Source organism: Zingiber officinale, chromosome 6A (assembly GCF_018446385.1).
Source record: "Zingiber officinale cultivar Zhangliang chromosome 6A, Zo_v1.1, whole genome shotgun sequence".
In the NCBI taxonomy this organism is placed as follows: domain Eukaryota; kingdom Viridiplantae; phylum Streptophyta; class Magnoliopsida; order Zingiberales; family Zingiberaceae; genus Zingiber; species Zingiber officinale.
The window spans coordinates 80,718,300-80,744,369 of NC_055997.1; the positions used below are offsets into that span (position 1 = coordinate 80,718,300).

The 26,070-nt window shown below is 42.5% G+C and overlaps 1 protein-coding gene across 1 annotated transcript in view; it reads right to left on the reverse strand.

Moving 5' to 3' along the window:
* Nucleotides 1-17,084, reverse strand: part of LOC121996710 (probable sphingolipid transporter spinster homolog 2) — a 32,261-nt gene extending 15,177 nt beyond the window's left edge. The window contains exons 1-9 of the mRNA XM_042550778.1: nt 16,836-17,084; nt 13,940-14,068; nt 13,138-13,239; nt 12,589-12,693; nt 12,421-12,496; nt 1,589-1,663; nt 923-1,025; nt 760-831; nt 547-622 (exon numbers count right to left, since the gene is read on the reverse strand). Coding sequence (XP_042406712.1) covers nt 547-622; nt 760-831; nt 923-1,025; nt 1,589-1,663; nt 12,421-12,496; nt 12,589-12,693; nt 13,138-13,239; nt 13,940-14,068; nt 16,836-17,029 — 932 coding nt within the window. The 5' untranslated portion in view covers nt 17,030-17,084. The remainder of the gene's footprint in view (nt 1-546; nt 623-759; nt 832-922; nt 1,026-1,588; nt 1,664-12,420; nt 12,497-12,588; nt 12,694-13,137; nt 13,240-13,939; nt 14,069-16,835) is intronic.
* Between the last annotated feature and the right edge of the window lie 8,986 nt (nt 17,085-26,070).

The window sequence follows — 26,070 nt, forward strand, 5'->3', positions numbered from 1 at the left end:
TATGTTATTTTCCACTTAGAACATTGTAATTCTACTAATTAATATCCCAAGTCAAGTATGCTAGTTGAGTGTTTATCTCTTCGTGAGGACCTTAGTGCAGGACCAAAAATGTTATAGCATAAGAAAATCCCACTTTTATAAAACAAGGAATCTTAAAGGCATTTCTATCCATAGAAAGCATTACAACTGTGCAGAAGTTAAAATTTCTGACAATCAAAGAATTCCACGAGCAGCAAAAGCAAAAGCAAAATCTCTATAAAATAACTTGGTCTCTCTTCTTTTCCTTTTTTATGAATCAATATGTGGCTTCACTTTTAAAGTAACCAATATAAGTAGAAGTACTCGAAGCATGGTGTATCGAATTGCTCCAAAACTTAGCAACAATCAGCTAGCTAGCTAGCAAACAGGTGAAGTGTGCATCATAGTAAGTTCAAACAGCTAATCTTATGGATCCTCATTGGTTAAAGAAACTTTTAAAAATGACATAATCATGTTTCTACATTCTAATATTTTGACAGTGGTAAAAAAATAAGCCAAAGAACATACGATGAGAATTTTTGTGGTGCTTTTGCAAATAAACTACCATCATTGCCTCGTATCTCAGTTCCAGCATTCTGGTGATCTGAAATAAAAGTATTACTATTGCTTCAAGAAATCAAAGAATCTAATGACCAAAGCCCAACAAGTTATATCTATGAGAATGTTAAAACATAGAGGTTAGCCAGTTATATCACTAGAAGATAGATGCATGAAACATACCACTATGTTGCATATCTTGGTCCATTGATTCACCACTAATCTTTGCTTGTTTTGTTTTAGATGAGGTAAAACCTATATGATTAAAAATTTCAGAATATAACACCTTCCAGAATTATATGTGGCTAACCATATAGACTAGCTAGTGACAACTAAAATTATGCACCTTTGAGCTGCAAAGGTTTTATGATGAAACCTAAAATGGCAAATGGAAGCATCAAAATTGACTCTCCCCAGAATGCAGCTCGCCAATGTAGATGGTTCCCAACCTGGTAAAATTGAAGGAAAAAACCAAAATTATATATATCCTATTTGATGAACCAATTGAAACTTCATTTCTTATAGGAACCCTTCTAAAAACAAAAGTTTCTACTAGTTTCAAATTCAGAAGGCAATCTGAGGAATAATTGAGATATCATACAGCAAGATCTGCTAAAGAAACAAAAGATCAAGGTTTTTTAAATACAAATTCCACACCTATTTGACAACTTGTCAGACTGGCAGTGTTGCCATTGGGTGTATATTAATTTTTACTGCTTGATTTTCAGAAATTACAGTCTCAAATCCATCCTTGTCAAAGCAAAGATGCCATATGAACAAATCTGAGCGCTAAGTGAATCTATTATATCAGTTATTATACACTTATCACAAAACATTTAGAAAAAATTGTTAGCAGAACAAACTATCATAAAAAAAGAAAAACAAATAAGAATCTAGCATAATCCTGTATGGTAACAGACCATGTTCCCTTTAACACAACTAAATAAAATATTTGAAGAGTGGCAATAAAAATTAATTGATCAATAAGTACAATAATATATAAAAGACTAACCAGCCCGCCATATACATAGCCAATTGCAATTCCTGTAGGTATACACATGTAGAAGATTGCAAGCCATGCTGTTTTCTGATGCCGTGTACAAAATAAAGCAACAAATTAACCAACATGGAGAAAAGACTGAAAAGTGAGCAAAGGCAAACATAAACCGAGTTACACACATCAAACTCATAAGATTGAAATATTTCAAGTGGCATCAATATTATAAGATCCTCCCTGAGGAAATAATAAAAACATATCAAACACAGATTATACTGGCTGATTGTTTATCGCATTCAAGTTGCTAAGGAAAGCCAAACCATAGTGGCCCCTCAAGGTCTTGAATCTAGATGAGCAAGTATTAAGAAGAGCCACACATCTAAATGAAGCAAGGGGTTCATTGGAAGAAATTCATGGAGGAAGACTCCAATGGATATGTCAAAATCCAATTGTTCATTGGAGTGTCATCCCAGTGAAGTTAAGCCTTCTTAGAAACATGTTTTTTTCAAAGAGCTGATAACTTTACCCTTTTTCCTAAATGAAACTAATAGGATCAGTTCACAGGATACAAATGCACCTACTCGGCAATTTTCAAAGTGTTCATTAGGATTATGATTGATTTGTTCATTAGGATTATGATTGATTTATGCCTCAGTGAAGCTCAAGGGCCATCTGAACGTGGACCATAATCTGAGTCATTCACACCTTAAATGCACCTTTGATATAACAAACGTTCTCTCATCACAAGTTGAATTTATTGCAATGCTTAGAAGATCACACATCAAATATGAGCATTTAAAAGTTCTTAGTTCCCCTAGACATTGCATGTTACCTTCTAAGAACTAAATGAAGGCATTTCTCAAACATAAATAGGTATTCAATCTTTTTCTATTGTGTTGGCTATTGACAATAGCATATCTTGTAATTTGAAGTGCAATATTAAAATTAAAGAAGCTATTAAACTTGTTACCTCTAGGTGTGCTTAACAGAAATCCTACTCTTTTCTGAAGTATAATGTTTTCAATAATTTATCCAAGTTACAACTTCTAAAGAGGTCCAGAAGAGGAAATAGAATCAACATGGACATAAAGCCACTTTATTTAAGTAAAAAAAAAAGTAGCCTAGTGAACAACATGAATAGGCGTCCCTTCACACTGTCACTAACTGATAGAAACTAATCTGCCAAACTGATATCTTTACTCCATAATTATTGACCATGACTGCTTTAAGTTCACAAGCATATAATAAATCAGAACTACTCCACAGGAATTGCAGAAAAAAAAAATCATGTATTCATGTACAACACTCAATTCTCTATTCGTAATTTATAAGAATCATATAAATTCTAAGTTTAAGCAAAGGTTTGTACTTTTATCACTTTTCCATGTGATAATTATTGGAATCTATTCCTTTAAAGACGACGGAACAGTTCAATCACCTCAATGGGTTGGATTTTGTTCCTCTAGGAAACCACTATGCGCTCATTATTTAACTCACGGCAAAGAAATTACATTCTTCTATTCAGTCAAACAATTTGGTAGCACAATAAAATTACACTAATGGTTGTAGTGTGATTTGGTATTAGTTTATCTTGACTATAAAATTACACTAGTATACTATGTGTGTAATGAGTAGGACCATTTGAGGTTGTTCGATTTATACTGACTACATAAAAGAACATAACCTCTGTTATTATGGATGTGTGTATTCTTAATCCCGATATAACAACAAGCACATATACTTAGTATTTATTGTTGGTGCAATATTCCCTAGGTCAAGGTTGACCTGGTTAACCAAGCCTGAGTCTTGGTTTGGGTTTCGATAATTGACAATATATTGGGTTTAGATGATATGGACAATGTAGGAGCAGTTGTTCATTTGGGGAGATTGTTGATACAATTCCCGTTTGGTCAAAGTTGACCAGTTAAGATTGTGAAGGAAAGTCAAGTAGGTCAAGGTTGACTGGATACTTGACTGGAAGTCCTGGTGAGTGAAGCCAGGCAGAAGGAAGTCCTGGTGAGTGAAGCCAGGCAAAAAAAAGTCCTAGTGAGTGAAGCTAGGCAGAAGGGAAAATCCTGGTGAGTGAAGCCAGGTGAAAGACCTAGTGAGTGAAGCTAGGCAGGAGGAAAGTCCTGGTGAGTGAAGCCAGGCAGAAGAAAGTCCTAGTGAGTGAAGCTAGGCAGAAGGGAAAATCCTGGTGAGTGAAGCCAGGTGAAAGACCTAGTGAGTGAAGCTAGGCAATTAGGAAGTCCTAGTGAGTGAAGCTAGGCAGGAGGAAAGTCCTGGTGAGTGAAGCCAGGCAGAAGAAAGTCCTAGTGAGTGAAGCTAGGCAGTATGAAAGTGAAGGCAGGTGAAAGACCCAGTGAGTGAAGCTAGGCAATAAGTCCTAGTGAGTGAAGCAGGAAGGAAAATCTTAGGGGGAGACCCAGTGAGCGGTTAGGCAATCGGGAAAGTCCCGTGAGTGAAGCCGAGAGAAATCCAGAGGGGTCAAGGTCGACCAGACATGGTGAGAGTCCAGTAGGTCAAAGGATCGACACTTGCACGAGGAAGAAAAGTCCAAGCAGGTCAAAGGATTGACTGGCACAAGAAGAGAAAGTCCAAGTGGGTCAAAGGGATCGACCGGACACTTGGGAGAGTCCTAGCTGGTCAAGGGTGATCGGATGCTGTCTTATGTACCAACAAGTCGTGGTTGACTAGATGTTGGTTTAGGGGCTTGACTTGGTTTGGGCAAAACCAAGACTGGATCGATCGCCGATCGATCCAAAGACTCGGATCGATCGGTGGATCGATCCAAGATCCGGATCGATCGGCCGATCGATCCGGTGAGTCCTCACGAACCCTCTGGATCGATAAGTGGATCGATCCAGAGGTCCCAATCGATCGTGGATCGATTGGGACGCTGTTATCGCGATAAGCCTGGATCGATCCACCGATCGATCCAGTCTATTCCAGAACCGAGGCGCCTGGATCGATCAGCCTCCCGATCGATTGGGAGCAATCCAATCGACGGATCCGACCGTCCGAGCCGCAGCGCTCATTTCTTCTAACTTCACGATTTCATCTCGATCAACACACTTCTCCACACTTCTCTCAAGCTCGATCGCCAATTCTTGAAGGTTCTTGGAGGTTTCAAGTCAAGAGGCGGATCAAAAGCAAGAAGAAGGAGTTAGGGTGTTTTTATCACATCTTGTAAGCTTTTGCTTATCTTGTATTTCCTCTTCTTTTTGTATTGAGAGTGTTGTAGGCTTCTCCGCCTGTAGTTACCATAAAGGAGTGTTATTCATAGTGGAGGGTGCGTGAGTAGGTGTGGATCCTTGGACTAGTCACCTCTTGTGAGGTGGATACCAAGTAAACCATCCTTGTTAGCGTTGTATGCTTTTGTTTCTTATATTTCCGCTGCATACCATCAAAGAAACGAGCAACGCCAACGACGAGCACGTGAAGAGCTATTCACCCCCCCCCCCTCTAGCTACTTTTCGGTCCCAACATTTATTTCTTTAATTTATCAATGGATGAGATTTATTCGTTAAATCAATAGGCCCGATAAGTTGGGAAATCATATTATTTATATGGTGTGTTGTTGATTATAGAAGGAAACTGTGTCCTAATTATCTAGGTTGATAATGTCCCCTTGAGGAGCTCATAAGGATTGTCATGTAAACCCTTGCAGGTGTACTTAGTTCCGACATGACAATGAAGTTGAGTGGTACTACTCTTGGAGCTAGATATTAATTAAGTGAGTTGTCAGTAGCTCATTTAATTAATAGGCATTCGATATCTTAAACACAGAGAGACTAATGCACTCATGATAAGAAGAAGTCATAATGTAATATGGGATTGGTACGGTAGTTCAATAATAACTCTTTGGTGGTATAAGTTATTATAGATGAACTTGAGTTGGGTGTTCGGGTCGAACACAGGAAGCTCAAGTCCATCAGGAGGCCAAAACCAATTCCTCCTCTAGGTCCCTGTTGTAGCCTCTATAAAGTCTCACATTCACCCGTTTTGGTTTTGCTTCCTATCCAAGAAAGGAATCGGCCACATCCTTACTTGGTGCCCAAGCAAGGGGTCGGCCAAGCCTTGCTTCCTACCCAAAAAAGGGGTCGGCCAAGCCTTGCTTAGTGCCCAAGCAAGGGGCCGACCAAACCAAAAGGAAAAGAAAAGAAAAGAAAAGAAAAAGAAAAAAAAAAAGAGATTTTTTCTCAACAGAATTAGAAATTTTTCTAAAAAAAATTACGTTGATTCTTTCTTAAAAATTTTCTAAAAAGAATTATATTAAATCTTTCTTAAGAAATTTTTCGATTTTTTCTAAACAAAAATCTATTACTTTTTCTCCTTTTTTATCTGGGGCAAAGGGTTATAAAAGGAGAGGAGGTTGTGCCACAACAATCAACAATTCAATTAAGAATTGATAAGTTTCTCTCCACAACTAAAAACCCTCTCCTTTGCCTTGAGGCCAGCGCCCCATTCTTTCTTTTCTTTCCTCTAGGGTCGACGCCCCACTTCTTTTCTTCTTCCCTTTTCTTCCCTCTAGGGTCGGCGCCCCATCTTCTCTTGGTGGCTGGAGCTTGGAGGAAAAGAAAACGAAGAGACGAAGCACATTGGTGGCCGACGATTTGGAGGAGAAGAAGAAGGAGGCGTTCTTTTCTTTGCATCTGTTAGAATAAGTATAGGGGTAGTTTGGTCTTTTGGCGTATTTCTTCTTTTCTATATAAAGGCCTAACTCGTGGTTCCTAAATACACGAGATTTTAGGTTTTACTTTGTACATGGTATCAGAGCAAGATTAAAACCCTAAACCTAATTTCCTTATCTCAGCGCCGCACCTCTCTCACCGCGTCTCTCTCTCTCGCCGCGAGCATCCCCTTCCTCGCACCGCCTCCAACAAGGCAACGAGTTTTCCTTTGTACCGGTAACGGGATACGCGGTCAGTAACTCCTTCCACGGCTTCCGCCTCTCCTGGACGGTCGACGACGCGCCGCCGCCTACGTCGCCTCGCTGCCCTCCGTCGAACGCGCACCCGCTGCCGCTGTCTTCTCGCTCCACCTCCTTCCGCGCCGCCTCCTTCCACGCGCGAGTTCTCCAGCAACGACAGGCCTCTCTCCAGCAGCGACAGTCCTCCAGCGACGGCCTTTCTGCCACGCACCTTTCTCTGCTGCGAACTCTCATCCAGAGGCGCCGTCTCTTTCTGTCGCGGCCTTTCTCCAGCGGCGCCTTCTCTTTCTGCTGTCATCAGCAGCCAAGAACCTCCACCTCACAGTTGAAGCAGCCCTTGCCTTAGATTAAGTTGAAGCAGCCCTTTCCGATTGAGGTGGAGCTCCTTCCAGTTGTTGTTTCCGATTTGAGAGTTCAAGCAAGCGCAGTCCGGTTCATAGTTCTATTCATGGCTACATCTGGCGCTCCAAAGCCAGATACCTCAATATTTACCAACCATATTGCTGCACCCCTCTCTTCCGAGCAGTTGGATGGTAAAAATTATATCTCCTGAGCATCTCACATTGAACTTTGGCTTGTTGGACAGGGGTATGAGACACATCTCACTCAAACTGAAGAAGATGTTCAAGACGCCGATCGTCCTCTGTGGAAGAAGGTTGACGCTCAGTTGTGTTGTATTATCCGAGCCACCATCCATTCATCTCTTAGGAATGTCTTCCGTACTCACAAAACCTGCAAAGCTGTTTGGATACAAGCTCAACAACTCTTTACAAACACTTCTCGGCGACTCTATCAAGTTTGTGAAGATCTCATGACTAACCTCAACGCCAATCAGATTAAGGATTCAATGTCAACTTATCTGGGTTCAGTTTCTAGCCTTCTTTGTGACTTCAATGAACTGCTTCCACCTGCGGCTGATCCTGTTGAAGAGCTTGAAAATCGGAAGAAATTTTTTATGTCTTTGGCTTTATATGGTCTGCCGACAAATTATTCTCATGTCCGTGGCCAGATCCTGGGCAGCCCCACAGAAGCTACTATGGAAAATACCTGGGCGACTCTTCTCCGTGTCCCGGCCAAAGTCTTGACGATGCCTTCTTCTGTTCTACTTTGGTCTCTCGACACAAAGGACCTCCACCTCGCAAGGGTGGCAAAGGACGCCTGTGTGATCATGCACCACCGGACACACGATTGATAAACGCCGAGTCTTACATGGTCGTCCTCCTCGTCCGCTTCGATTGCTCGTAGTTCGCTGTTCCTTCAGCTTCCACCTCACAGTTAACACTTGATTCGACTTCAACACCTTCCTATACTGACTTTCTGAAATGGTTTGAGGATCGACAGGCTTCGGGTTCCATTGCTACCATTGCAGACGTTGGTACTTCCTTTGCTGGCATATCTCGTTCTTCGGGTCCTTGGGTTCTTGATTCGGGGGCCACCGATCATATCACTGGTAATAAATCCCTTTTTTCCTCTCTCACTACTTCTCATAACTTACCAATGGTCACCATGGCCAATGGTTCCCAAACTCAATCCCAGGATATTGGTATTGTTCATCCTTCTTCATCTCTTTCAATTTATAATGTTTTTTATGTTCCCGGCGCTCCTTTTAATTTATTGTTGATAAGTCAACTTACTCGATCTCTTGATTGTGTCATTTCTTTTACTAACACATCTGTTTTCTTACAGGACCGGAGTACGGGGAGGATGATTGGCTTCGGATGTGAATCCCATGGCCTATATCGGCTTCAACAACCCTCTTTTATTGGTTCGGCGGCAACATCTCCACTACTTATTCATGCTCAGTTAGGACATCCAGGTCTTAATAAGTTGAAACAGTTACATCCTAGTCTTTCTCACTTAGAGTCTTTATCTTGTGAGTCGTGTCAATTAGGTAAGCATGTTCGTAGTTCTTTTTCTCCTCGCATTGAGAGTCGGGCTATGTCTCCTTTTGCTTTGGTTCATTCTGATGTTTGGGGTCTGAGTCGTATTTCTTCCACAATGGGGTCAAGATATTTTGTTACTTTTATAGACGATTTTTCCCGTTGTACATGGCTATATCTAATGAAGGATCGTTTAGAATTGTTTTCTATTTTTGAATCCTTTTTCCTTGAAATAAAAACTCAATTTGGTACTTCCCTTCGAATTTTGCAAAGTGATAAAGCACGCGAGTATTTGTCTACTCACTTTCGTACCTTCTTGACATCTCATGGCGTGTTGCATCGCACGTCTTGCCCTCATACCCCTCAACAGATGCAAAAATCGTCATCTCCTCGAGACGACTCGGACTTCTCTTCTCCATTCTCATGTCCCTCATCAGTTTTGCGTTGATGTCGGACTTACTGCGTTTTATCGCATTAATCGCATGCCTTCATCCACTCTCCAGGGTATACCTCATCAGGTACTGTATCCACATCAGTCCCTTCATCTTCTACCACCTGGGTCTTTGGTTCTATATGTTTTGCTTACGCTCTTAATCCGGCTGACAAACTCTCTCCCGGTCTCATAAGTGTGTTTTCCTTGGTACCCACGGTCTCGTAAAGGGTACAAGTGTTATTCTCCTACCCTTCGTCGGTACTTCATCTCATGTCACATTCTTTGAGTCGGTTTCTTTTTTTGCTCCTTCCGCTTCCGAGGTTTCTCCCTCTCCACCTGCGCCAGTGACTATCTTTTGTCCTCCGGAGGCCTCTATCTTCTCCGACCTCGCCTCCTCCTTTGCAGTTTATCAACGCCGACTGCTCGCCCCGCCACGCCAACACCGACACTCACGCGAGCACATCTTGAGCCAAGTCCTTCGTCGCTTCCTCCGGCCTCATTTCCCGACCCGATGTTCCTATTACACTCGAAGGGTACGTGCTCCACTGTAATCCTTCTCCTCACTATGTTTCTTTGAGCTATCATCGTCTTTCCCTTCCTATTATTATTGAATATCTTCCTTGTCTTCTGTTTCTCTTCCAAAGACTGCAGTGATGCCTTTGCTCATCCAGATGGAAACAAAGCTACGATGAAACGAGTGCATTACAGCAGTGGACTTGGGATCTCGCCTCTACCTCCGGAAGTCGCTGGTTGGTGTCGATGGGTGTTTACTGTAAAAGTTGGTGTAGACGGCACGGTTGATCGGCTTAAGGCTCGCCTTGTCGCTAAGGGCTATACTCTGTATTCGATTGGATTATGGAGACACCTTTTCTCCCGCCAAGATATCTTCAAGGCTTTTTTCCGCCTATCACTGCACCGCCATCGCCCCTTCATCAATCGACATCAAAATGCATTCTATACGGTGACCTGCCGAGGAAGTTTACACGGAGCAACCTCCGTGTTTTGCTGCTCAGGGGAGTCTTCGTTTTCACCATAGGAAATCTTTATACGGTCTCAAGCAACACCGAGCATGGTTCAATAGATTTAGTACCGTAATTCAGCAGTTTGGCATGACTCGAGGTTGATCATTCTGCTTTTTATCGCCACTCATCTACCGGTTGCATCTACGTAGTGGTTTATGTTGATGATATTGTCATCACAGTGTAATGATCATCTTGGGATTTCACAAGTAAAACAACATCTTTTCAAACATTTCCAGACAAAGGATCTTGGCAAACTCAAATATTTTCTAGGATAGAAGTGGCGCAGTCTAAAGATGGGATCATTATATCCCAAAGGAAGTATGAATGGATATTTTGGAAGAAACAGGAATGTTAAACTCAAAGATAGTCGACAATCTCATGGATCCTAATGTCAAGCTCCTACCAAATCGTGGGAGCCTTTTCAGATCCCGAACAGATAGGCGATCAGGAAACTGCTACCCATCACACCGTCCGGATATCTCATTCATGAGTGTAGTAAGTCGGGCTTAGCCTCCACGCAAAGAACATTGGGACGCAGTGACTCGCATTGCTCGATATATCGTGGAGCACTGTGAAAGGGTCTTCTATACGAAGACAAAGGATATACTCAAGTCGTGGGATATTCGATGCAGATTGGGTAGATCTCCTCCGATAAGATCCACTGGATTTTAGATATTTGTTTGAGGTAACCTTGTTTCTTGGAAAAGCAAAAAACAGAATGTTGTGGCAAGATCCAGTGCAGAGGCAGAATATCGAGCTATGGCTATTGCTAGTCAAGAACTTATATGGTTAAAACAGTTGCTTCAGGAACTAAGGTCTGGAGAGGTTACACAAATGTCACTCATATGTGACAACCAGGCCGCTATGCATATTGCCTCAAATCTAGTCTTCCATGAGAGAACAAAGCATATTGAAGTTGACTGTCACTTTGTCAGAGAGAAAGTCATATCTGGAGAAATATCTACTAGTTTTGTCAACTCAAATGATCAGCTAGCAGATATATTCATTAAATCACTTAGAGGTCCTCGGATTGACTACATATGTAACAAGCTTGGCGTATATGATCTATATTCTCAAGCTTGAGGGGAAGTGTTAGAATAAGTATAGGGGTAGTTTGGTCTTTTGGCTTATTTCTTGTTTTCTATATAAAGGCCTAACTCGTGGTTCCTAAATACACGAGATTTTAGGTTTTACTTTGTACAGCATCCTTTGATGGTAGGCGGCTTGGAAACAAAAAGGGTTCGGATGTTTTTGTCTTAATAGATCGTCGCCCACACGGCGTCCAAGAAGAAGAGAAGAATACGGCAGAAGATCAAGAGGTCATTGTCTACGAAGAAAGGTATAATTAGTTATTTATTCCGTAGTACAACTAGTTTTGTTTTCTTTGTATGGATCCTGAAATACCAACACAAGAGGCTAGCAATTTCGTGTTTTCGTTTTTGTGCTTCGGTTTGTGTTTCGATCTTGTGCTTTGATTGAGGTCTCTATAGTTAAACCTAAGGTTATTGTGAGAAGTTTAAAGATTCAATTTCTTTGAAAGACTTTGTCTAGGAAGTAGTGGATGATCCCATATCCAAGAAAGCCTAGTACCTCGCCTACGACCTGGAAGTCGATCTTGAAATAAATATTTAATCAACTTCTGTAATATGGTTTAACTTCAGAAGAACATAAGTGTTGAACTTGGAGTAAAAACGTTAAGTTTCGTTTCCAATCCAGATTTAACTTTGAAGAACGAAGTTGGAGTAAAAATGTTAAGTTTCATTTCCAATCCAAGTTTAACTTTTGAAGAGCACATGGATTGCTAGGAAAAGTTCTGTGCTTGTACAAAAAAATTTGTACTGGGGAACAGAACGATATTCCAAGTAGCACCTAGCAATGAGATGATTGTGTCCCTGATACTCCTGCATCAGTTTCTATGTCCCAGTCCTACATCCTCAGTAAAATCAAGCCAGTTTACTTGTTAGGCTAGGCTCAATTCAGCCCAATGTGCTCACTCACACGGATTGAGAGCACTAACAATATAGATATGCACATCAGTCCTTTCCTAGCAGCACACAATCAGTCAGCTTCAGCACAATTGATCAAAGTCTCATTAAATCTCAGCATGGATGTTAACATGACTGTGTACAGAAACTAACATATTGAAACTTGGAATCAGCATGATTCTTCTCAGTTCACACCCATAGAATGGCATTTGTATATATTACCACATCCTCTGAAGGATCATAAGTTCCAGTCAACCAACAATCAACAGAAACCATAATTTCAAACGTATCTGCAAAATTGTTGTGCTAAATTACAATACAAGCCAAGAAAACAAATTGTAAAGGCACTAATCATAAAGATTTTTTAATTACAAAGGTTAGTTGACCAAAGATTTTAATTACAAGGGTTAGTTGATCAAAGGTTGAAGCTTGTTCTTCTTGGTGGATAACTAGGAGAGGAGTGAAAGGAACACAAACTTGGGTCAAGGTTCACTCATGTACATGTTCTGGTATTTCCTTCCCAACCCTCGCATATGTCAATTAAAGACACATCTCATAGGGAACAACCACATCTAAGTTATCACAGAAACAAACCTGAGTAACAGGAGCATTGTCATCTATAAATGGAGCTGCAAGACTTATGAAAGAAGCTTCACCAACACCAACCAACCTAAGAAATATTAATGAGTTAGATGTTAAACATTGTGAATCAAAATTATATAAAACCCATAAGAATACAAGGAACACCAAATAAGCACTCACATTCGGCATATTGCTATAGACCAAAAGTCAAATGAGCCACCACAACCAGCTGTAGCAATAGTCCAAACTGACAGACCCACTCCAATTAATCTAAAAGGATTATGGCTGCAAAACAGATCAAAAGAATATCATAATCCAACACAAGATTTTGTCAAAGAACAAGGAAAAATACTAAACAAAATAAAATGCACCAAAACTCTATCAGCAATGAAAAATGTATGGAAATAAAGCACTTGTATCTACATCATTATGCAAGTAATGAAGAAATTCATCATTCATGTTCAGGGAACTAAGCTATTTAAGAACTAGATTCAAACTTTCAGGCATGGTCCAACAAAGAAAACCATGTGCACTTTGGAGTGGTAAAGCGTTTAATATTGAGTCCTTAGTTTGTATTTGTTCCTTTCTAATCAGGGCTACATAACCACATCCTTTGGTTTGATAAACAAAAAGCTAAATAACAATAACATACTTCAGCAATTATTATAATGAAATTTCCTTTACAAAATAACAGAAGATATAATGAAATTAATTGACTAACACACTGACCTCTTTGCTAATGATGCAAAAATGGGAGATGCCACTAAAAGCCCGACCATGAACGCTGATGAAAGTACACCATCTTCAAAATAGTTCAGGTTAAAATTTCCTCTGCATGATTTTTTTTTTTTATAGTCAGAACATAACCAGAGAGGAAGCAAATTGAGTTTTAATCTAAGAACAGAAGTTGAGACACAATCATGCTTGCTTGTTCAATTTAAGTTCTTAAATATCTACTTTAATTCATCTAGCATCTAGAAATACATATATAAGAAACTATTGTGCATTAAGTTTTCTCTGGACCAAGAAAGTGGAAACTCATCCCAACAATGCAGTTTCAGCAACTTTCAGTATATTATTTTGACCTCAGAAATTAGCATAATATTGTAGTTATGCACAAACCTTTACATTCTAGCATCATGTTGGTCAGTATGCTAATACAATTTTATGTCAGAAACAATAGTGTGTGTCAATCATATTAGCTCCATAAACATTAAGAAATTTTTTGTTTCTAACAAAATTATATACAACCACATTATTTTGCTGAATAAATATTCCCATTCAGTATATTAATATTGTTTGGAAAATCAAAGCCCCAACTGTCACAAGATGTGTTCCATTGGTGAAGATGTCAATTAATTTTAAGAAGGCCCAAGTACTTCAATAATTATTTTTTATTTTAGGAACCATGTCAAAATTTAGTAAAGGACAAAACAAGCATCCTTTTGCTAAAACTCTAACAAAAAGTAATAATTAAAAATATAAAATATATTATAAGAATATCGGTCAAAGATTGTAGCATGAATCTTACTGAATTCCAGTGCCCGAACTGCATGTACCATTTATGCAGGACTTGTGGCTACCATTTACACCGTTACTTGCTATTACACCCCTATCAACATAATTTAACATGTTGATAATACAAAAAATCACAAGTAACCTGCAAAACAAAACAAAAATCAACTTATCATAAGATAAAGGAAAAGACCAAGCACATATTTGCATGTCAAATATAACTAGCTAAAGCAAGAATTCCATTATGAGCACAAACAAGATATTTTTAAAATGTTCAAGAACAATTTCGTAGTAACCATTTTGCTACACGATCCAAACTTTAGGGCTCGGAACACCATACTCCATTTGTAGGGGTATTTTCAAGTTGCAAGGGCAAATTTCGTTGAATTTTTATTATTCATAAAAGAGGAACAACCAATCAATACACAAAAATGAGAAACTTTTATACAAATCTAATACAATTAACATAGGGAAGATTAAGGCATGATGTAAGCAAAAAGAGTAGATTATTGAGCCATATGAGGTAGAAAACTTTCAAATATGATTCTCAGGGAAGGAACCACCTATTCCAATGTTTTCCCGCAAGAGGATATGATGTCTTGTTATGGGATAGTGGATCTGCACACCAGCTCCTATTCGTGGTGCACATTTTGTAGAATGCTGGTAGCAGTTAAAAACTTTGACTAACCTTAGGCACAAGAACTAGACTAGGATGATGCATGGGAAATGGTTGGAATAACTCAGTTGGTAGACGAGAGGAGAAGAATTGAAATCCTCATGTCACTATACACACACACACTAAGACAAACAGAGAGAGAAGATTCGAACATAAAAACCTATATATTTAACATGGAACTAAACCCATAACATATACAACACTACTAAATCTTAATAACTATAACACTCCTTTAAGACTGACCATAAATATTGTATATATGCCAACATGTTACAAATATATAAAATGACATAAATAGAAAAATAAAATGGAATGAAAAAACACTAAACAAATATGACAAAGATGATCTTCAATCAGATTGAAAAATGGATTATAGATGATAATAATCTTCAGGAGAGATTTCTTCAAAAGCTGAAATTGGGCATATTTTTAAGATATTGTACAATTCTGAAATTTACAAGGCCAACAAGACAACTTATGAAAGATTGCATAGTGAAAGTGATAGATTATGGTTCTAGCGATGAAAGTATTCCAAACAAAAACAAAATTAGGGTTTCAATGTCTAATTGTAAGAGATGAGAAATAGTGAGCGATGATTTAGTTTCCAGTCATGTTAGTCCAAAAGAGCGATGACATATCAAGACTTAAGAGAGACAAAGGAAATAACTAACACCAATTTATGAGAGAAGAAAGATGTTTGAAGAAACAAAAATTGACTTATCTCATCTTAAATTATGCAAACAAGCTAAGTGAAAAATGATGGGGTAGAATCTAGCAGTGATTAAAATAGAGAGAAACTTGCAAATTGTGAAAAATAAGTTGCTCAGATATATCTCTTTTTTCAAGGTCCATAATTTTTTTTCATAAATATTTTCTCATCTGCCCTCTTTTTGTACTTTTTCTGTATTTCTTGAACCAATATTTTTCAATTAATGCTTCCCTTTCTCCTTTTTCTTAATTTTTTGGGGTTTATACGAACTGAGCCCTGCTAGCCATGGCATATAAAAGGTCTAGAGTTGTTGAACGACTAAGAGAAGGGTGATGGTAACCCCATCAAGCATGATCTAGAATTTGGGTTCACAATGAATGGGGGCTTCTTGGACTAGAGTGAAGATGTTGATAGCTCGGTGAATAGATGGTCTCCATTGGATTACTTGATGATAGAATTGGGTATCATGTTACAATGGACGACAACCTTCCTGTCGAGCTTGAAGTCAAAGGGGGTGGAAATATCAAGGAGACATCAAAAGCTAATGCAAAAAGAGAGGAGGAAGTGGGTTCCCCCACCCACCAGGGCGACGCTGCGAAAGCATTGAATAACTCCTAGTAGATAATAATTCTTAACAACCAGGAACTTGCATGATTGCATCTGTATTGACGATTCATTTACATAAAGAATCTCTATGTTTTTCCTTCTTCAAAGGATTCCTAGTAAAATGTTTGTCTTCCATCCTCCCACGCCCCCACTTTTTTTCAGAAGGCAGGTTTTGAACCCAATACCTAGGCAATATCTGTTACAGCCCACACCGACTAAGAGATGGTTGGCATCCTCAAAGATTGGTGTAGAATTAACATTGTTAATATGTTTCAATAATATTTTCATCTTTCTATTCCACCCTATCCCACACCATTGTCACCTAGGGTGTGGGGATGGACAATAAAGATACACATGCCCCTTCACCATTACTATTCTAACTCACTGGTAATTACTCCAATACCACAGTTGCACTCATCTTGTGGCACTGATCCTATCTTGTTCTTCTCAAACCTTAAGAAGAGTGACATGGAGAACATCTTCCAGCATATGCAGGGTAAATGAGCTAAGAGGGATACTGTCCAGGGAGAACAGCTGATTGTTTGAGTCAGATAGTCATAGTATATTCCCCTTCACCAACAGTTTGGCTGGGCAGGATTGATGGCGTATCTGCACCTACAATGTAGATTTACTCTGCTGTTGCCCATGGCCAACACGAACAGAGCAAAATGAAATATCTCATATGTAATCTGGTTGAAATAATACAGATTCGAGAAGTTTCAATGACCAAAAATACAGAAACCATTCAGTGGCACCAACCTATCGTATTCCGTAGAAGTAAGAGACCAGAAACTCTAGATAATGCGGTTCCTATCTTTCAAACTGAAGAAAAAGAATCGAAACGAAACCCTAGGAACAACGAGGCAGGGGCAAGAAATTCACAGGAACTAGATACGGGATGAATCTGGGCCAGCACCGTACCTCTTGGGAGTGAACCAAGAAGGATTTTGGTCGGGCGGGGGGAGGTCGGGGTTTCCATCGGCTTCTTCAGGCAAAGAGATCGTCATCTCCGCCTTCTCTGGCTCCGAAGATGATGACGAATGAGGAACAGACGATTCCCGGCGTAGGTAGGAGTCCGTTCCCTCAACCTCTACCTCCATGGCCGCCTCCCCCATCGATCGCCCTAGGCCGTTCCTCCGATTCGGCAACACTCCGCTCGGAAAGACATAACGGTCCTTTTTAAGTTTTGCCTTTTTCTCGTTTTAACTTTTATTTAATGTAAAAAAGTCATTTCACCCCATAATTTAGCTCCGTTATCAAATTGCCCCTCAGTCTATTGCCAATCTTATTTGATAAAATAATCAAATCAAACTGAGAAACCTAAAATAAATTTGAGAGTTAAAATAATTATTCAAATTTATCTTACTTTCTTTTTTATGACTTTAAATTTTATTTAATTATAGTAAAAATAATTATATTCGTCCCTGATATTTTTCGTTATTCATAAATTATATAAAAGAAGATAAATCATCTATAACTTATAATTAATCATCAAATGATTAGAGTATAAGCTTAAATTTGATTTAAATTTAACTTAAACTTTATTCATTTTGAATAATATCGACCTCTAAATTTAAATTTTTATTTAAAATTTTTTACATTTTAAACTTAATAATTAGTCCTTTGATAATATAAATTTATTTATTAAATTTTAAATTTTATTTATTTATTTAACATATTAATAAAAATATTATTGATGTCATAAAATATTATTTACGAATATTAATAAACTAAACATATATATTTTCACTCATTTATTTAATTTAACGAGTTATTTAATATTATTTATTTAATTAATCTTATTAAAATATATAATTTTTACTAAATCAACATCAAATTTATTCATAAAAATTCATTTACCGTGTTACCATTATTCCATTATATGAACTAACAAAGTGACAATTTAATAATTTAGGAAATTAAATTAGATGCGTTCATAGTGCAATTTAAATTTAAAAAATGGACTCAAGTGAATAAACTTTTTTTAATTTGATTTAGTTTTGACCAAAATTAAAATATCGTTCTGTTTGATATTTTTAATTCCTACCTATTTTCCTTCTCGCTCCAAATCAATTGATTTCTGGACAGCGAGAAGTAGACCAAGTCAACTCTTGGTAGCCTAACAGTGGAAATTAAATCTGGAGAACGAACCGTGGCACTTTACGTGCATGTCCCTCGATATATCCGTATTTACACAAATATATATTATTTTGGTAAAACCACCTTCTCAATTAATTATTGTCAACTTTCCCAACACTCTCGGAAGGGCAGATGGTAATGCCAAAATTAAATCGAGCAAAAGTCGCCAGGACCTCTATGTTTTAGAATTATACGTACGACCCTCTTTTTTCAAATTTTTCTTATCAAAAGGGCTCACTGATGTATAATTATTCAACCATCCTGTACATGGACAACTTATTCTTATTTTTTTTATATTTTTTATATTTTTTTTCTACCTAATTCGATGTTTTATAGTAGCTACAAATTAATAGCTGCTATATAATTGTAACAACTACATTCGATAAGTGAGCTTTCACATAATGTTATAATTTCGTAACTATTATAATATTAAAAAAATTAAGACTAAAATTGTTTTAATCTTCTGAAAAAGATTTAAACAATATTTTTTGAGTCTGAAATCTGATTATTACGAGTTCAACCCTAAATCAATTGTATATATCTAAACAAGCTTTAATTTAATATATTTAAGGTCTCATGGTTCAACACGAGTAAAAAGTTATAACCTTTGAAAATTTAAAATTTAGCATTTGCATTGTGTGTCTGTTCAACATGAGTCAAAAATTATATCTTTAGAAGTTTAGAATTTAACATTCATGTTATAGTAACTGATCATGTCCGAGCGCTAAGTCGATAGACGTTGGGGGGCGTGGCGTTCTCCGCTGACTCCGACTGGTGATGTGAATCTCTGGCAAACCTGCAAAGAAGCCGAGCCGGTAGGGGGTTCCCGACAACGACCCTCCGACGCTCAAGTCAAGCGAAGAAGAAAAGAGGTAGAGTAACTGTGACTACAGTGATGAGAATTCTGCATACCTCCGTCGAAGTTTGGGGTCCTTATATAGGACCCCGGGGAGGCGCGAGCACACTTCTCGATGCGTGTATGTTTCCCCAAACATACCTCCAAATGAGTGTGTCAGAAAAGCATGTCTAACACCCTTCCGCAATCGTCCGAGCATATCCCTGACGTGACAGTGGAAACTTCCACCGTACGATACTCTGTCCGGTCCGGCCACCGACCATGCTGCTTGTCGGCGGCAGACGTCTCGAGGATGATGTTTACCAGCTGTCCCTTTCGTCCTTTTACGTCTCTTGTCGGTTCCAGGGCCGGCGGTCTTGCCGCTCGGCGCTTCTATCCCTCGAGTACGTGTATGTATTGGACCGAGCGGGAAGATCCTCGGTCCTGTGCTCGGTTGGGATCGCACCTCAGTGATCTATGCTTTGACCGAGCGGTCTGACCACTCGGAACGACAGTTCTTTTACCTTGAGCGTCGGAAACCCGACCCGTGGTCGAGCTGTCTTCCATCCGGCCTGAGGGGATTTCCGATCGGGCGATTGGATGACCTATCCGCTCGACAGGACTTTAGGGTTGACCCTCCTGACCTTTGACCTCCACGCGTCCTTACCACCAGATCACGTGCCTCCCTCTCAAGTCTAGTCAAAGGAGGCGCTAAGTTCGACTAACTGGACTATGAGTCTATCCGAGTGACAGCCGATTTACCCCTTTCGATAATGCCCTTCCGCCCGGCCTAAATGGAGTCACGTACTGCTGTTCGGGCGACTACTGATGATTATCCTACCGCCCCGCTGGCAGTCAACCCTGACGCCTCTCGGATCTCCTTGGAATGCGTGTAAATCCTTGCCAATAAGGTGGAGCACGCTGCCCCTGCTCCGTAATGGGGCTGATTAAATGCACTCCTATGACCAGATGTCACATGGCGCTACTGCCATCATCGTACGACGACGGCGTCGCGTCCGATGGGACCTTCGGCGGTTTGAAATGAACGGTCAGATATGGGCCTCGGGTCCCGTGACCTGAATCCGATGGTTCGGCGGGGCCGAGCTCAACCTTATAAAGCTCTCGTCGTTCTCCTCCTCCGCACTTTCGCCTTCGCGTGTCCAGAAGCCTTCTCTTGCACTCAGTGCTCTTGCTACTTTGTTCCTCGGCATTCCGGCGACCCCTTGCCCTCTTCTTTCAGCCGCCTTCTTTTCCGTAAGGATTTCTTGCCTCTTGCTCCTCTGTTCTCGTGTTTTTTCCCGCATTCTTTGCTGTGTTTGTGCTCCGTGGTTACTGTTCTTATCGTCTTTCCGTCGAACCCCCTGCTCTTCCTTCTACCTTTGGTCTTTCCACTATTCCGGCAATGGCCAGCTCTTACCAGCTCGCAAACCTCACTCCTGGCCCATGGTATACTACCATGGAGTCACGGTTCGATCGCGCGTGACACAGAGAGCTTAGTTAACGCCTTCGATCTCCCTTCTGATTTAAAACTTATTTTGCCCTCGCCTTCCGCTCGGCTGTACAAACCGCCGCGTGGCACTGTTTGTTTTTTCCGCGATCAGTTAACAGCCAGTCTGCGGTTTCCTCTTCATCCCTTCATCATCGAAGTCTGTAATTTCTTCAGTATTCCGCTCGGCCAGCTGAAGTCAAATTCCTTCCGCCTTTTGTGTGGGGTTGTTGTGTTGTTCAAAATTCACGACATTCCCCTCCGTCCGGAGATTTTTTAATACTTCTATTACCCCAAGCAATCTGAACTGGGCACTTATCTGTTCCAGTCTCGGATCGGCTTGGTCTTCTCCGACAAACATTGGAAGGAATATTTTTTCTTCCTCCGTTTTCTCGGACGACTCCCCTTCTTGACCAAGTGGCAGGTCGGACCACCCACCTCTCCCGAACTAAAGAGATATAAGACCCGACCGGACTACTTTCAAGCGGCGAATATGCTAACCGGTCTGAAGCTCGACATCAACAAGCTCCTCCTTGAAGGAGTGATGTACATGTTCGGCTTGAGTCCGAGCCGAGCCAAGCTCCCAAGCAACTTTGGTAAGAAATTCACTTGTGCATTTGCCTTGAGTTCTAACTGATTTCCTTCTCTTTTCTTTGCAGTGAACATCGTAATGGAATCTGTACTGTTCGGGATTTTGAAGAAAAAGGCGGAGACGATTGAAGCGGCAGCAGCCAAGGAAATGGAGTGGATGGGTAATGCTCTGGTCGGCGGCAGCTCGATAGGTCCCATTGCGGCTCAGCCGGTCTGCTCCCTGTCTCCGGTGTCTCAGAGGCCTCGCCGCTCGGTCATACTTTCGAAGCCGTCCGCCCCCGCATCTGATCCCTCCGCGTCCGCTCACACGAAGCCGAGCGGGCGGCGCACCATTAAGGCCACTCTGCATCTTCCTATTGAGGATTATCTCGTGGAGTCGGATCGACCCAAGGCCCCTGAGCACATGATCGCCATCCAGGGACCTCTTGCCAAGGTATGGGTGGATGCCCGAGCCCGCGTCACCACAATGCCTCCCGCCCTGCTAGCTAACAGGAAAAGGCGGTGCGTTGAGATGCCACTTCGCTCGGCTACCTCCGCGGTGCAAGTGTCCGAGCGGACGGGCCCTCTGTCTCCCCGAGGCAAGGCCCCTTCCGTCGAAGCCCTCTCCTCCGACTTGACCCCCTCCCAGCAGGAATCGCCAGCAGGTCCCATTGCGGCTCAGCCGATCTGCTCCCTGCCTCCGGTGTCTCAGAGGCCTCGCCGCTCGGTCATACTTTCGAAGTCGTCCGCCCCCGCATCTAATCCCTCCGCGTCCGCTCACACGAAGCTGGGCGGGTGGCGCACCATTAAGGTCACTCTGCATCTTTCTACTGAGGATTACCTCGCGGAGTCGGATCGGCCCAAGGCCCCTGAGCACATGATCGCCATCCAGGGACCTCTTGCCGAGGTATGGGCGGATGCCCGAGCCCGCGTCACCACAATGCCTCCTGGCCTGCTAGCTAACAGTCACATGAGGCATGCCACCGGCGTAAGTCTTCTGTCCGCTCAAATTTCTTTATATTGCCCCCCCCCTTCGGTAATAAAAAGCTCCTTTTTTGTTAGCGATGGGAGGAAGACGTAGCGGTTGTCGCTCGTCTGGCGCTGCTAGAAGATGAGCTGAAGCATCTCAAGATTTCTGGTGGGTCGTCCTCTTCTCAAGGCCCTTCATATGCCGAGCTGCAAAAGGAGCTGGCCAAGACCAAGGAGCAGTTGGAGGTCGAACGAAAGAAGACGGCCGACCAGGCATACATGCTAGACCAGCTCGAAAAGCAGGTCAAAACTTATGACCGCAAGATAGAACTCGCAACCACTTGGAAGAATACCGCTATCGTCGATTTGGAAGCGAAGAATGTGGAGGCCCGTGCCCTGGAACAGCGCGTTAAGGAGTTCTTCGACCTGCTCGACGCTGAGAAAAAGGGTCGCTCGGCTGAAGTGGTGGCCCTTAAGGACGAGATGAAGAACCTTCATGAGGCCCTTGAGGCCTCGCGCGCTGTCTTCAAGGAGTACCAAGAGGCTGAGCTGAGCCAGTTCCTCGCGCTGAGGCAAAAATACATTCGCTCGAACAAGTTCACTGAGAAGGTCTGCAACCGGTTGGCCGAGGCCTTTGAGTTGGCCATCACCGCCACGGCAGATTATCTGAAGGCCAAGGGCCACCTTCCAGCATCCGTGGACATTCCCGTCCGGGAGCACGCGACGCTTCTTACTACCATCCTCAAGCATATCTTTAATTATCTTGAATGAGGTTGATGTTTTGTAATCTCGTCGCTTGGTTGAAAAACTGATTGCTATTTAATGAAACTTTGTTTCCCGCATGGTTAGCTCGTTTTCTTTAGCCTAACTCAAATAAGTGTGCCTCCCGAGCAGGTTTTGTCTCGGTCGGTCGATCTCCTCGTCCTTTGTTTTCCCAGTCACCGTTCTTCTGTCTTCGGAAGTCGATTTATAGCGTCGTCGTTCGGGTGGTATTTATCCAGGTGTGTTTGTAGTCTTCGACTCATCCGAGTTTAACGTCGTCGTCCATCCTCATCTTCCAGGTAGTATGCACCCGATCGGAGCTTTTCGACGACTCTGAAGGGCCCTGCCCAGGGAGCTTCCATCTTGCTCACATCGCCGACCGACTTCACCTTCTTCCATACTAGGTCGCCGACCTGGAATCCTCTGGGAATTACACGCCTGTTGTAATTCTGCTTCATTCTTTGCTTGTACGCCATCAGTCGGACGGCTACTTTAGCTCGCGTCTCGTCCACTAGGTCCAGCTCCAGCTGTCTCCGCTCGGCATTGTCCCCATCGTAGTTCTTGATCCGATCGGACTCGACTCCGATTTCGACTGGGACGACCGCCTCGCCCCCGTACACCAAGTGGAACAGTGTCACCCCTGTTCCCTCCTTTGGGGTTGTGCGAATGGCCCATAGCACGCTGGGCAACTCGTCCACTTAGCTTCCTCCCATGTGATCGAGCCGAACCTGAAGCATTCGCAGGACCTCCCGATTGGCTACCTCGGCTTGACTATTGCTCTGAGGATACGCCACGAAAGTGAAGTGTTGTTCGATGCTGTATCCCTTGCACCATTCTCCGAGCTGCTGACCAACGAACTACCGCCCGTTATCCGAAATGAACCGACGAGAAATGTCAAACCGACAAATTATATGCTGCCAGATGAACTTCTTGACCATCTGCTCGATTATTTTGGCCAGTGGTTCGGCTTCGACCCACTTGGAGGAATAGTCGACCGCCACTAATAAAATCCTTCGCTGCCCGATCGCCATAAGGAAAGGTCCTACTATATCCATACCCCACTGGTCGAACGAGCAGAACACAATAGACGCCTTCATCCTCTCCGTTGGTCTATGGGAGAAGCTGTGGAACTTCTGACAGGAAAGGCAGGTAGCGACGGTCCGAGCGGCGTCTTCCTGTAGAGTTGGCCAAAAGTATCAGGCCAGCAGGATCTTCCTAGCCAACGATCGCCCACCCGGATGACCTCCAGAAAATCCTTGATGTACTTCCTGGAGAATATATTCTGCGTCTTCCGAGCTGACACACTTCAACAGTGGACGAGAGAATGTCTTTTTGTAAAGCTGACCCCCAATGAGTATGAACCGACCGACTCTTCTCCTCAATAGTTGGGCTTCCTCCCGATCGGACGCGCGTGGCCTCCGAACGTAAAAATTTTATTATGGTTGTTCTCCAATCGCTCGGGAATGTGAGGTCTTCCATCCGGTCGATGTGCGCCACCAAGGACACCTGCTCAATTGGCTGTTGGATGACGATCGACGATATTGAGCTGTCGAGCTTGGCTAATTCGTCCGCTGACTGGTTCTCGGCTCGGGGGATCTTCTGTATGACAACTTCGACGAAGTTAGTTCTGAGCTTTACAAAGGCCTCCGCATAGAGCCGGAGCCTTGCGTTGTTTATCTCGAAGGACCCCGAGAGTTACTAAGCGACCAATTGGGAGTCAGAGTACAGTATCACCCAGCGGGCTCCCACATGCCGCGCGGCCTGTAGGCCGGCTATGAGGGCCTCATATTCCGCCTTATTATTTGTTGCCCGGTAATCCAGACGGACGGATAGATGCATCCGCTCTTCTTGAGAAGAAAGCAGCAAAATACCAATTCCGCTACCGAGCCGGGTGGATGACCCATCCACAAATACTTTCCATGAAGCTTCGGGCTCAGGATTGTGTACCTCCATTACAAAATTTGCCAAGGACTGCGCCTTAATCGCCGAACGGGCTTGATACTGAATGTCGAATTCACTGAGATTCGGCGTTCGGGCGGTCGTCCATTTGATGAGCCGCCCGAACGCCTTTGGATTCAGGAGCACTCTTCCCAGCGGGCTATTTGTCATAACGATGATCGTATGCGCCAAGAAATACGGGCGGAGTCTACGAGCGGCGAGAACTAAAGTGAACGCAAGCTTCTCGAGGCCAGTGTAGCGAGACTCGGCATCTTTTAAAATGTGACTCAGGAAATACATGGGCTGCTCCTCTTCGCTTCCTTTCACCAGCGTCGAGTCGACAACATGCTCGGTGGAGGACAGGTATATGCGGAGCAGCTCGCCTACGCTTGGCTTAGCCAGCACAGGTAAAGAATTTAGGTACATCTTCAGCTCCTCGAACGCCCGATCGCACCCCTCGTCCCATTGGAATTTTGTAGCTCTTCGCAGGATCTTGAAGAAAGGGAGACTCCGGTCAGTCGTTCTAGAGATAAATCGTGATAGAGCCGCTATCTGACCGGTAAGACGTTGAACTTCCCTCAGATTTCTGGGGGCGGCATATCTTGCAGTGCTTTAACCTTGCTAGGGTTTGCCTCGATACCCCGCTCGGTGACAATGTATCCTAAGAAACGCCCACCTTTTACTCCGAACAAACACTTTTGTAGGTTCAGCTTGACTCCGTACTTCCTTAGTGTCTGGAAGGTTTCCTCCATATCTTTGCAAAGATCTGTCGCTCGGAGTGATTTGATGAGTATATCGTCTACGTAGACCTCCAAGTTGCGCCCGATCTGCCCCCGAAACACTTTGTTCATCAGCCGTTGATATGTTGCGCCAGCATTCTTTAGCCCGAACAGCATCACGTTGTAACAGTAAGTGTCGTCCGCTGTAACGAAGCTGATTTTCTCTTGGTCTTCTCGGGCGAGCGACACCTGGTGGTAACCCTGATAAGCATCTAGCATGCATATCAGCTTGCACCCGGCGGTAGAGTCAACTAGTTGGTCGATCCGGGGTAAAGGGTAGAAATCCTTTGAGCATGCCTTGTTCAAGTTCCGGAAGTCGATGCAGACCCTCCATTTGTTGGCCGACTTGGAGATTAGTACCACATTTGCAAGCTAGCTTGGGAACTGTACCTCTCGTATGTGGCCGGCTTCCAGGAGCTTCTCTACTTCCGCCCGGATGATGACATTCTGTTCAGCACTGAAGTCCCTCTTCCTTTGCTTCACTGGTCGGGTGTCCGGTCGGACATGAAGCTCGTGCTGTGCTACACTCGGCAAGACCCCCGGCAGCTCGTGAGTCGACCAAGCAAAGACGTTGCAGTTTTGTTGGAGACATTTGACCAGCTCCTCCTTCTGGCTTGCCTCCAGGTCGGACGCTATGAAAGTCGTGGCCTCCGGTCGGGTAGGGTGGATTTGTACTTC